Below are 13230 nucleotides of genomic sequence, written 5' to 3'. Positions count from 1 at the left end.
GGTAGTGGATCCAATTTTTCAGGCATTGTGCTTCAAGAAAAGATGTCAACCAATTTGGAAGAGTAGAGGGAACAGCAAATAAGACTGCTAGTCAGAGGAAGGACTGAAAGACTTGAGGTCATGAGGCTACTATGACATATGAGGTCTTCAAATATAAATGCAAACCTCATTTGAGAGGTTTGCATTTATATTTGAAGAGGAGGAGGAGAGTAAAAATTCTCCGCCTCTGCTTCAAACAGTAAGAAGTAATGGCTTTAAGTTTGTAAGAAGATTCTCAGGATAAACATATAGGAGAAGTCCCTGTTGGTAGTGATTATAAGATTCTGGCATGTATGGTTTTGAATGACCAAAACCATCACTAAAGATCTTTAGAAATAATTTAGTGAAAGCTGAAGGTGACTTCCGTCTTGTCCCAAATGATCTTGTCCTGGATCATTTTCCTGGACCATTTTGTCCTTCACAGTATTCATTCTCTTGCCTTTTACTCTGCAGTCATGATGTCACTCCATTCATTGTGCAAACAGGAAGGCTGGAATGATAAAAAGTATCCAGCCCTAATCAACCCAGTGTATCTTCAAAGCTGACCCTAGTTAAAGTGCCAGCTAGACAAAGGGGTCACCAGAGTGTTCCATCCCAGTAATAACTCCTGTGATGTTAAACATAACCCTAGTTGAGCTGGTCTTTACCAAGAGCAAATGCATATTTAGTCAAAAATACATGCATAAGGCTTTTGGGAAGGCAGTGCCCTTTCATTGTGGAAACTGATAGCCAGGAATTGTCTGATTTCCAAGCAGTTAGCATTCACATTTCCTAGTTGTGAAATGCAGACTTTTTCTGCAAAACATGCTGAGAAATGTGTTGCAAAGGCTACTTCTGAAATGTCTTAGGTCTTTTTACATTTTTGCTATAGGGAAAAAAATTTCCAGAGCTTGCTCTGCTGGTAACAGACGCTGCAGTGCTAATTCTGATCCCAGATATCCTTTTGGCAACAGGCAGGTGCTGCAAACCTTCAGAAGATGAGGAAAGGAAGCCTTGAATATCCACCTGGTCCAATTAACATCTCTCTCTGAGTACTGGTCAGCTTGCACTCATCAGTGGAAATCTGAACTTCAGCAAGGGCAATGCCCTTGGAAGACAGTTGCAAAAAAGCATTAAGTTTTTCAGGATCTTGGGGAGAGTTTTTCTCTTGTTTTTTCAATTCTGTTCTGTGCTTGCTTCCTGGCAACATTTCTGTAATTTGAGGTCAGACAGAATACTTTAACTCTTCTGATTTATCTCTGGTTTGCGTTTCATTTCTCTTTTTTAGGCTTAGAGCTCTGTAGCCCCTCTAAAAAAGAAAAAAAAACCACACTGGAGGAGCAGAGCCTTGCATGGATGTTGGAAACCATTTATGCTCAACCATTTGTTTCATCATGACAAGTCAGTGTCCAAAATCAAAGCATGCTTATAACTTCCCATCTCTTGCATATAATGCAGGACCACTGTTTTAGTAAAGTTTCTTCTCAGACTGCAGAGAAGAGGAAGCTGGTAGGTCACAGGGGTCTTCAGCCTCTGACCAAGGCAGTTGGCCATCATGTGCATATGTTATGTCCTCAGCTGGGGAGCTGGTAGTCATATGTTAACCAAAAATTATATTAATTTGAGTTTTTGTACCTCACTTTCCCATTGTGAAGTCAGCTTTTTAAATGTGACTTTCTTGAGAAAATGGAGGGTCTATAAGGCTATCACTTCTACAGAAAACTGGGATTGCTGATGAATAAGGTATGGACAAAGGAAGCTGCAAGCTACTCAAATTTCTTTTACATTATTAAATGCATTTGAAATGGCATTTTCCAAAAGTTCTCAGCCTTTGTAGAATTTGTAAAATTTCTAAATTCCTGATGTAAAATTAACTAGTAGACTTCTGTGTATTAACAACTTAAATAGCTTTACAATGCTTCCTGTAACCCAGAAACACTAGAATGTAGGCAAGTTTCTTATTACACATCAAATTTCAAAAATCCTATCTCTTGTACTGAGAGAGGTGTTGTTGTTTTGGAGAAGATTGCATAAGAGAAAATTATTGTAGCCTCTCAGACTTCAACCAGAAATCTATTATATGTTTTACTGTCTAGGGGCGCATTCATTTCATCTAATCTTTTAAGAGGCTTGTATACTGTGTGGGTTGCTTTGGTGGTAGTGACCAGTCTCTCCCTTGCAAGAGTTTGCAATGAAGAGCAGTAATGCACTTTGCTGGCATTAACAGACCTTTAGTTCCACAGATTTCACTATTTTCCTTTTATGTTGGTTAGTGGTTTGAGAGCTGTACAGCTTTGTTTCTGTTCTTTAGGCTTCCTCTGTGACTATACCTGTACAGAATATCTGATGCAAAAATAGTAGAAGAAAGACAAGTCATAGGAAATACTGTATTATGAATTGGAGGCCCTTGGACCATCTCTTAGGGAGGCTGTGCAAGTGCTTTACATCTCCCACAGAAGAGGTCCTGAGCCTATTTGTTTTCTTTTGTGCACTGTTGTGATTGTGTGGTTTCACTGTGTGATTTAACCTAGTAGTGGCTCTTTTCAGTCATATATCGAGTGGACAAGGTGAATCAGGAGGCTTCTCTCCTCCCACTGGTGTTCTGCTCCTTAGTAGGATGCTGCAATGTGAATATAAAAAATCTGGAGACCATCCACTGAGCCTTAACACAACTGTTGTTGGCTGTGATGTCAGATGTGACAGTGTTATCAAGAGGCACATGAGATGGTGGGGATGAATATGTAGCACCTAAAGTGACACAGTACAGTCCTTCCATTCACTGGCCAGTTCTAAAGCTAGTGGATGGTTGTGAAAGACTGCAAAGATTAATGTCTTGAGACATTTTGAGATGCCTGTGTGGGGGAAAGGGCAGCTCAGGCCCTGCCCTGCTGAGGCAGTGACCTGTCCCACACCTCCCACCCCTAGAGCCTGTGTCCCATCCCACAGTGGTGCCAATCACGGGCACAGCACAGGTGATGGTCCCCACCAGCCTCTGGAGCCTCTAACCCAGATGCTGAGTGGCCAGATAACCATAAGTCCTACCTGGGGGAGGGGCCCAGGAAGGCCAAGGGGTATTGAAGGCTGAACATGAGGTAATCACAGTGTCTGGACCCTACCTCTTGGAGTTTCTACCATCGTTGGAACCCAGGAACTGGTAGCTATATGTGTGCTTTTCTATATATTTTCTATCTTTCTCTCTCCTTCTTCTAATTCCCTCTACTTGGAATTTTGAGTAACTTGAAATCAAATGCATTTAAAGTTTGCTAAGTTGAGTGGGACAAGCTAATGTTTTGAGAAGTGTTTCATGTTGATAGAATGTTGCACTAAATCTTTTGACAAAGTTCCTTGATTTTTCTAAAGTTGCCAGTAAAATCTTTTGTGTTGCTTTGACCTCTTGAGAATATCTTGTCAGTAGTTCTCCTGTGTATACAACTCAGAGTACATGGACAATTGTGAGTCCTTTTAAAATTCTCAAGTGAACTGCTTCGGGCCTGACAGTGGTGAAAATAACGTTTTAATTTCTTCCAAAAAGCTGTGAAAACTGAGCAATGCTGATCTTTGTGGGAAGAGATTATCTGCACATTAAAAGGCACATGCTTTCAGTCACCACCTTTTGTTTCCCTGCTTCAAAAGGCAGTCTTTGTTTTCTTACCAAAACGAAACTACCATAGGCTCCTGTGCTTTGCTTCTCTAGGTTCACATGTTGGTAACGTGCTGAGGTACTTCCTGTTTATCTACAAAAATCTCATCTTGCAAAACAAATTTGGCTCTCTGGGGATCTGATTAAGTCAAGGCTCAGCCTTGCTGTACAGCTGAAACAAACTATGTTTAGATTTCACTAACCTTCACACCTCTTGATGGTAAGACATTTCTTCCTAGGCCCCAGGTGTCAATTGTGGTTCTGGGGCTGCTCTGAACAGACCTGGCAGTGCTTTTCAGCTGCCTGACAGAGTAAAGGCTCTACAGGCCCAGACAAACACACCCACTGTTGGAAACTCCAACAAGTAACCAGAAACCATTCTCAGCCTCCTGAATGTCTTTGGACTCTTCCCTACATGTATCACGGCATGGGTGGAGTACTGCAAAGTATCTTCAAGAACAATATTTTTTCACGTGTATGTATCCTCTGTAAGGATGGCCTTTCCCTCTTTCCTGCAAGGCCTGTACCCAGGTCATGCAAAGCCATTAGAGAAAGTTCATGCTTTTTGTCCTAGTACATTTAGGCTCTTCATTAAATGGCTGTTCTTGTTGTTCAGTTTATGATGTACAGTCTGGACCAGAGAAACAAAGTGAAGTGAAAAGAAAGAAAAAGAAATATAATGAAGTGAAATGAAGGGAAATTAAGTGGAACACAATGAAATTAAATGGAATGAAGTGCTGTGAAATTAATTGAAACTTAATGAAATTATATTAATTGAAAATGAAAGATTTAATTTCCTTTCATAAAATGAAGAAGTTATATTTCATGAAAGGAAATGAAATGAGAAATCAAGGAATGAAATAAAGTTAAAAGAAAGAAAGGAAATATAATTGTTTTATAATGCTGTCTTGACTAATTCTGTGTCTGTTTTGATGCTCTTGTAAGTATAACAGCACTTGGATATCTATAAGCAAGTAGAACTGTTGCATGCAATAATAAATAATGCTTAGCCCTCAGATATATATTTCTCATTTTCATGTTTTAAAAACTATTCTTTTCACAAAGGAATATTAGCTCAATTCTATAGATACAGAAATGAAAGCAAAGAGAGCCTGTTGAGCATTTCTGAGATAATTATAGTGCAGCCTGAGGCAGAACAGGGATGCACCATCACAGAGCCTGAACTATTTACTTCACTTTCTGTAACAATTAAGTAGTGCTGTGACTAGAAATCCATTTTCCCATTTCTCAGAGAAATTGCCAAGCCTACACTTGGGTTTGCTGGGTTGAATTCTAAATTTTAGCCACTGACTAGTGGTCTGGTAAGATTAGTGACCTGAGTAGTGGCAGGAACTGAATTTTATTAGAGACTTGTATAAATATATATACAAGATTGTCATGATCCGTCCTTACGAATGGGTTTCGTGATGGTTTGTGGATTGATCTCAGGGTGCAAAAAAACTGACATGGCACAGGGGATTTGCAGTAATAATCAAAACAAATGCACTTTTATTGAATGACTACAGCAAAATGTGATAGAGGGATTAAGGGAGAGAAAACGATGAGAAAGAGAGAGAAAAGAGGGAGAGAGAGAGAGAGAAAAAGAAGGGGATATAGCTACCAAACATAGAGACCAAGTCCTTTGGTCCAGTCCAGCCAAGGATCTGCCTGTTACATTGGGGAGATCTCAAAATCTCTAGCTAACTCAGAGGTTTTTATTATGATAACTGTATTGGAAGTTGTGAGGGGGGAGGGGGAAACAGATACAATAAGGAATAGATTTAACAGGTAGTCCATGTTCTCAGCAGTAAACGAGAGCCATTGTCTTCTTGGTCCAGTGGTCACATCTGCAACATGCATCTTGCTTTGGTCATCTTGCCTCCCCCCACACACCTCCCCCGGGTTGGGGGTTTCAGTCCCAGTCCTTGGAAAGTATGAGAGGGTGTCTTCTCACATAGGGATTTCATGTCTTGGTTTTTCTCTGGTGAAGAGGCTTCTTATGTCTCAGTTTGTCTGTCACGGCAGTTGTAGACAAGTGAGGAGTCTTCTGTGGGGGGACCACCCAGAACGCAGGAGAAGTCCAGCCAAGCAGGTGGGACAGCTTCCGAAGCTATTGTTGCAAAAAGGGCGCGGCGTCCCCTTCTTCTTTCATTGGGCTCAGCGTAGTGTACAGCAAACACCACTATGCTCAGGTCTTGGGGCCCTTGGCATGTGTAACTTTCTCCTACAGAACCAGAGATTTAAGATGGGGCGGGGGGGGGGGGGGGGGGGGGGCGGTCTCTTCTTCAGTGGTCCCCAAATGACGATCATGAGGCAGATGAGGGATATTTCAGACAGACTCTCACAAAGATGTACTATGTAGAACTGGCACTGAAGTAGAAATCCTGTACTTCAGCTTTCAGACAACCATTAAAACTTCCAGTCTGTAATTTCTCCTCTCTGTAGCTATGCTGGGTTTAAATGCTCTGAATCAGTAGTGCTCCTTTTGATGTAGTTATCAGGCACTTTTACAGGTCCAAGGCACAATTAGAAAGTTTGTTTCTGTCAGAAGGAAATGGTGTCCTTCTGAATAGAAAGGTGAAGCAAGGGTCTTTCTGTGCCGAGTGATGCGCTTGGGTCCTCACAACCCCGAGCAGAGCTTGAGGCTGGGGCAGAGGGGCTGGAGAGCTGCCAGTCAGGAAAGGCCCTGGGGGTGCTGGTCAAGAGCAGCTGCACATGAGCCAAGTGTGCAAGGCAAGCAAGAAGATCAAAGGTACCTGGCCTGTATCAGCAATGGTGTGTCCAGCAGGACCAGCACAGTGACTGTCCCTCTGTGCTGGGCACTGCTGAAGTGTTATAGATGGATAATGAGATGATTTGCTCTCACAATTAAAAGATAACTGTTGTGTTGTGAATATTAATTAAAGCTTTAGTGATGTATAGTTATGTTATTGTAGTTTAGATGTCCTCTGCTGTCCCCAGTTCCCTTTCCCCCCTGTATTGTGACCATCAGACAGCCAGGGTTGTCTAGGGCAGGTACAAAGAAGGCATGCAAATGTGCCCCTCGTATGGGGCAGTTAGGAATGGATAAGCTTGTTGCTTAGGGGGTGTGGCATGGCGACACCTGACCTCTAATCAGGTTACAAGAAAGCAGTCTCCACTGCAGGGCAAAGAAGAGCTGACTGAAAGACTTTGGGAGGGGCCAGGGCTGGCTGATGCAACCCCCAGGGGTATAAAAGACTGACCATCCATCTTGAAGATGAACTGGCCCTATAGTATGCACGAGGGGCAGTTCCCAGCACTGCAGCTTTTTCCTTATGTAGTCCTTTGTTGTATTTTTGTTAAGGTTTAATAAACCTTTTTAAATTTTCAAAGTGAGCAGTTGTCTCTCACATGAAGCACGTCCAATCCTGGGGTCTCTCACTATAAGGACATTGAAGTGCTGGAGCATATCCAGAGAAGGGAACAGAGGCTGGAGAAGGGTCTGGAGCACCAGGAGTAGCTGAGGGAGGTGGGAGAAAAGAAGGCTCAGGGGGGACTTCCTCACTCCCCACAACTCCTTGACAGGAGAGTGGAGCCAGGTGGGGATCAGGCTCTGCTCACAGGGGACAAGGGACAGGACAAAATAGAACAGCCTCAGGTTTTCAATGGCACTGGGGGAGGTTTAGATATTAGATATTAGATATTATTAGATATTATTAGATATTAGGAAAAAAGGGTTGTCAAGCTTTGGAACAGGCTTCTCAGGGAAGTGGCCGAGTCACTATACCTGGAAGTGTTCAAAACCCATGTAGATACAGCACCTGAGGACACTGTTTAATAGTGAACATGGAGGCGGTGCTAGGTTCATGATTGGACTTGAGGATCTTAAATGTCTTTTCCAACCTTAACAATTCCATGATTCAAGGCAGGCTATTACTGCCCTGAAATCTCTGGGCAGCACTGTGGTTATGATTGTACTCCCTTTTATCCCATTTTACAAGGAGAATACTACCATGGAGTAATCTAGATGAAGAGTACTCATCCATGAAAAAGTATTAAGGCATCTGCCTTCAGATCAGTAAATGACCTTGCAAAGAAGTAATTTAGAATAACCGAAGTGATGAAACAGAGGCAATGATGGAGTTTTAGCATCAGTAACTATGAAACAATACAGCTTGTTCCCTACTCTGTCTTTTCAGTTAGACCTTCTCAATACCAGCTTTAAATCCTTTCCATTCTCACCTACTCAAAACAAAAGGTCAAGGCTGCTCCTCTAGCTGCTCCTCTAGCAGCCCAGTTAAAAATACAGACTTCAGTTATCAACAGCTAAAAATCTAAAATAATAGTTGTTGAGGTACAGCCAATTGACCATGCTACAAACTCAGCATCTGAAAATCTATACGATTAATTTCTAAAAGTTTATCACATACAGGAAGAGATAGCAAACCAGAGACTACAGATATTGACAAAATTTATTTATTTATTTATTTATTCCCCACTTTTATTGACTTTTCAAAGAAACCCACCACAAATACCATTCAAGTTGGAATATACTAGTATGCTACCACTGTTAAAAAAAAAAAGGCATGAAAAAATGTATAGTTGAAGGCTATTAAATTCTGATACATCTGGATGCTCACTTAAGAGTCCTTATTATTCTAGGACAGTGGAAGTACAGTAGACATTCAGTGATAGCTAATTTGCCAGCTCATGAAGAAGAAGATGCACAAGAACTGATCAGTGCATCTGCCTTCTCTTTAAAAGCCAATCAGCAATAAATAGATGGTGTCACTGTGATGCAGGAACGATTATGGTCTCTCTCCTTAGTGGGGTTTCTGGGTTTTCGTGATTTTAGGCTACTGGACGGTTGGGGAGTTTTGGCAAAAAGAAACTTTGAAAGGTGAAAGTTCACTTTATTAGAAGAGGCTATGTTTAAATTTTACGCTTTAAAAGATTATCACCAGTTTCATGCCTTAATGTCTAACAGCAACAGCATTCTTTTTTCCCCAAAAAAAGGGACTATTATGAATGCATTATAATCAAAAATCAAATCTTTAGGTGGTAACCTATGTTATATTCAGCTGTTATATTAAGAGGTATCACCTGGGTTAATTACATAACACTATGTTAGAATATGCCTAAAATAAGAGTTTTTAATGAACTATGCTGTGGCTTAAACACCACTTTTCAGACATAACTCCACATTATTTCTGAAATTTTTAATATATCTTAAAAATATACCAATTAAAATAAATTATTGTTATATATTTCTTTATATCAAAGAAGAATCTTCAAATTTACAAAAGCCAGTCCAGAGGTAAGTGTGTCATATTCCACTAGTGAAGAATTTAAAGTAACTGACATTATTTCCAAATAGTTAACTTCTACAGTTTATTGCCTGCTCTTTATTTCTTATTTGGCTCACAGAAAGAAGAACATTTTGTTTCACAAGAATGTCTCTCGACAGAGTGGACATGTGGATTTGTTGCTGGATGAGAACCATTTGTACTGAAAAAGAGAAATACGTCTGTTTAATATATGAAGGCAAGCTGAGTACAGAAACACTAGTACATTATCAATAACCATTATTGCCAAGGATCTGTGTTAAGCTGCACCAGGGCAGGTTTAGACTGGACAATAGGAAGAAGTTCTTCACAGAAGTAGTGACTGGGCATTGGATTGGGCTGTCCAGGGAGGTGGTGGAGTCACTGTCCCTATGACTAAACTATGACACTAAGTGCCACATCCAGTCTTTTCTTAAACATCTCCAGAGATGTTTAAGAAAACACTGGATGTGGCACTTAGTGTCATAGTCCAGCTGACAAGGTGGTGTTAGATCATAGGCTGGACTTGATCTCAAATGTCTTTTCTAACATAGAAAAGACATAGAAATGTCTTTTCTAACATAGTTAATTTTGTGATTCTGTGAAAGTAACTATCAAAACATTACCTATACTTTAAAAAAAAAACCAAGAAACAGTAAAAAAACCCTTTTCACTCACACATATATGCATGTGTATACATACATATGTATTTGTATATACACCTATTAGACATACACTGTGTAGCAGCTCTTCTTTCATTACCTGCCCTTACATCTTAGTACAAAATTCACAGAAATAACTTATGAGTGCTGTTAATCCCAGATACTCCAATGACAAAGTGGAAAATTGTTGGTAATACAGTAGAAGTTTCTGGTTTAAACTATATGGATAGCCAGGCTGGATGGGGCTTGGACAACCTGCTCTAGCAGAATGTGTCCCTGCCCATGGCAGGAGGATGGAACAGATGAGCGTTAAGCTCCTTCTGACCCTGCTCTATGATTCTAGGGTATTTTGCCTATTTAAAAAGATTTACTCCAGGTACTTACCAAGCAAGCTGAATGAAACTTCTTCTTGCACGTTCTGCAAGCTTTTTTGGGAAGAGAATAGTTTGAACCATGAATGACTGAAAAACAGATCATGCAATCTTCAACGCCTTCAAAACGTTTATCCACATTATTTTTCCACAAAGATAAGCCTTCCATAATACTTCCATTCTAAAAGAGGGAAAAGAGCTATTAATACTGTAGAACTCCTTTGAACTATTCCTGTTGTAGTCATAAAAACATAAAGGAAACAAGGCCTGAAGGATTTATAATCTGAAACTACATGCAATACATACATTGCATAATTTATAATACTCTGATCTACAGAAAAGTGAGTATTCAACAGTGCAGGAAGAGTGTATTCAGGAGCACTTAAAAACAGATTTTGAAATTTTCAATCACTGCTTTGTTTTGGTCTAACCACAGATTATGCCATTTCAGCAACCATCAGTCTTTTAGAGAATTCCATGGATGGGGTTTTTGGTTTTGATTTTTTGTTGTAGTCATTTGTTTGTTTGTGGTTTTTTTCAAATTATAGTTGAGATGGTACTGACACACAGGACAAACACTGGGCCATATCTTAAGAGATCTAAATTTTCAACTTGGGCTCTGGATTTAACAATAGGCTGATCATTTTACCTCTGTTTATGTATCTGGAGAAAAGCAGGTGGTAAGAATGACGCAATTCTACAAAGGTTTGCAATCTAATGAGATCTATTACACAGATCTATACAATACTGCATTACTAGGAATGTTTTTCTGCTGTAAGGACTTATTAAATTTTCAAAACTAAGAACTATATTGAAATTCACCTGATGTGTAAGATATGTGCTTAACTGTAGCATCCAATTGCGCCACTGCTGTACAGCTACACCAACCCTCTTTCCACTCTCAACTGTTATGGATCCCAGTGGATAATTTGATGGAAGCTGTATTATTAGTTCAATAAAGATATCATCAACAGAATAGGTTGCAATGACTTCTCGTGCTGCAGACCGAGCTTTTACCTTTGAAAAAAATACACGTATTAAAAAATGCCATTCAGCATCTCTAGTCTTTGTATATATATATATATATATAAACACATTCCTATGCATATTAAATTATTTTCTTAGATCAGGTAAACACTTTTTTCAAAGAAAACAAAAATCTACTCATATCTCAGTAAACTAAAAAGGAATTACCAGCCAGTTTTCATTCTACTGATTGATTACATCTTTTAATAAATAAAAAGTAGTATATTGATAGCAGTACCTTCCACTTCCTCAAATTCTTCAACATCCTAAAATCCAGTCTTTCATGTTTTTTCCAAGCAGAATATTAATAAACATCAATTTAATTTATTGATACCAAGCAAAATTATGTTTAATCAGTCATTTAGAACAACAAAATTGCAATCATATAAAACAGAACCACAGTCTGGTCTGAGAAGTAAAATTTCCTGAAATGTTTGCAAAAAACTCAAGTAAATAAAAAGAAAGGACAAAAAGTCTTACTGTCATGCCATTAAATAACTGTGTGCTAGTCTGAACAGAAGCTATTTCCTGGGAGGAGAGCACACTGCTGACATATTTGCTTGTGAATTTATCCACAACATTGAAGACACGCTTCTCACAGCTATTCCACCACAGCCTCACCATGGCTGGCAGATCTTTCAGAGTTATATGGTACACAGAGCAGGCCAAGTGTGGGATCTGGGATGACAGCATCCCTGTCCCTGGGAGGGAAAGAAAAGGTGTTGAAATACTCTTAATACATTAGTCATGGAAGTTGGTGCCTCCACACCACATACAAATTTCTGATTCAAATATAATTGTGGTACTTGGAATTTCATGTACATGTTCCTATTATTGCTATTCTAAGGGCCTGTTTGACTCAGCCCTTCTTCACCAGGCTGGTTTTTTGTTCCTTAGCCTGATACTCCACACCTCAGAATTCACCTTTTCATTTAGAAACTGAACTCCAAGTGGACACCAGGAATCAAAAATAATTTTATATTGTAGAAATCACAAAACACTCACTTTGGAGCGAACAAACAATAAGGTGTTTGGAGGACAGCTGAGCTTTGCAAGCATGTCAAGTTCCACCAACAGAGGTTCAGGTTGGATATTAGGAAATAATTCTTTGCTGAAGGAGTGGATAAACATTGGAACAGGCTGCCCAAGGAAGTGGTGGAGTCACCATCCCTGGAGGTGTTCAAAAAACACACAGACAGAGCACTTTGTGATATGGTTTAGGGGACATGGTGGTGTTCAAAGGGTGAACTTGGATGATCCCAGAGGTCTTAATGATTCTATGATGAGTTAAGGGAAGACTTTCCCTTGGGATGTCATGTTAGTAATTCTTTCTTACTGTCATCCAGATAAATTGTTCTGCAGCATACAGTGATGTCCAAGAGAAAAATTAGAAATGGAAACTCCATTTCCTTGCTTAAATCTATGTAGGTACATTAAAAAAATTAAATTAAGGGACTTAAAAATCTAATTCCCTTTTTCATGTTTCTCAGCTAAAAAGGCAGCATATCTTCTCTCATCATCACTGATTAACTGGGTCTTTTGAACAACATGATTAAAACAACACACAATTTAACATCTCAAACATTTAAAAATATATATTAAAATGGTTTTTAATATTTTGAATTTATATATTAAAATACAAGAAAATATGGAAATTTTATTTAATATTAAAAATTTTCTCTAGAAGCAATGGTTCCAGAATAGATCACACATTTCTAGTGTTTTGGAATTGTTACGTTCATGATTCAAAAGTAGCAATGTATTATTCCTGACTTATGTTTTTCTTGGTTTCTCTGATAAACATGTCAACTTTGTTTAAGTTTCAAATGGGGAGAGTTAACAAAAGATTATTAAACATATGTATGTATTTGTCTCTCTGTGTATTTGTTTTATAGGTAAGACTTTCTAAAAAAGTATTTTTAAGAAAAAAAGCTTATTCAAATATAACAACTCTCTCGAATGCACAAATACAGTTTTTACTAACCTTTGACATCTAAACGAAGCTCTTCAGTAAAGAAGGTTTTTGTGTCCTTATTTGGAACTTCTGAAGTTGGCCCAGAAAAGACAGGGTTTTCAGGCATAAGCCTGAACAAGTGATAAAGCAGTTTATTCAAGCTTTTAGTTCTTCTAAGGTATTGTGAGTAGAGAACACGTAGCTGGTAGCATTAAAAAAATTCACAAAAAAACCAAAACATGGTAAATACAGCTTACACTGTAAATAATACAAA

At 39.1% G+C, this 13230-nt stretch overlaps 1 protein-coding gene across 6 annotated transcripts in view; it reads right to left on the bottom strand.

The window, feature by feature from the left end:
- Positions 1–8077: 8077 nt before the first annotated feature.
- Positions 8078–13230, bottom strand: part of LTN1 (listerin E3 ubiquitin protein ligase 1) — a 31663-nt gene continuing 26510 nt past the window's right edge. For 5 of the 6 annotated variants that reach the window (XM_054652263.2, XM_054652297.2, XM_054652303.2 and 2 more), the window contains 5 exons: positions 12987–13158; positions 11483–11703; positions 10799–10993; positions 9990–10157; positions 8078–9127 (listed from right to left, as the gene is read on the bottom strand). In XM_054652263.2, the coding sequence (XP_054508238.2) occupies positions 9065–9127; positions 9990–10157; positions 10799–10993; positions 11483–11703; positions 12987–13158 (819 nt within the window). In that variant the 3' untranslated portion in view covers positions 8078–9064. Of the gene's footprint in view, positions 9128–9989; positions 10158–10798; positions 10994–11482; positions 11704–12007; positions 12173–12986; positions 13159–13230 lie in introns of those variants that run through there. The other variant, XR_008535877.2, reaches the window with a different exon arrangement.

This window comes from Agelaius phoeniceus, chromosome 2 (assembly GCF_051311805.1).
Source record: "Agelaius phoeniceus isolate bAgePho1 chromosome 2, bAgePho1.hap1, whole genome shotgun sequence".
NCBI lineage: Eukaryota > Metazoa > Chordata > Aves > Passeriformes > Icteridae > Agelaius > Agelaius phoeniceus.
The sequence above is the reverse complement of the archived record's forward strand: the minus strand, read 5'-3'. Positions and strand labels throughout refer to the sequence as shown.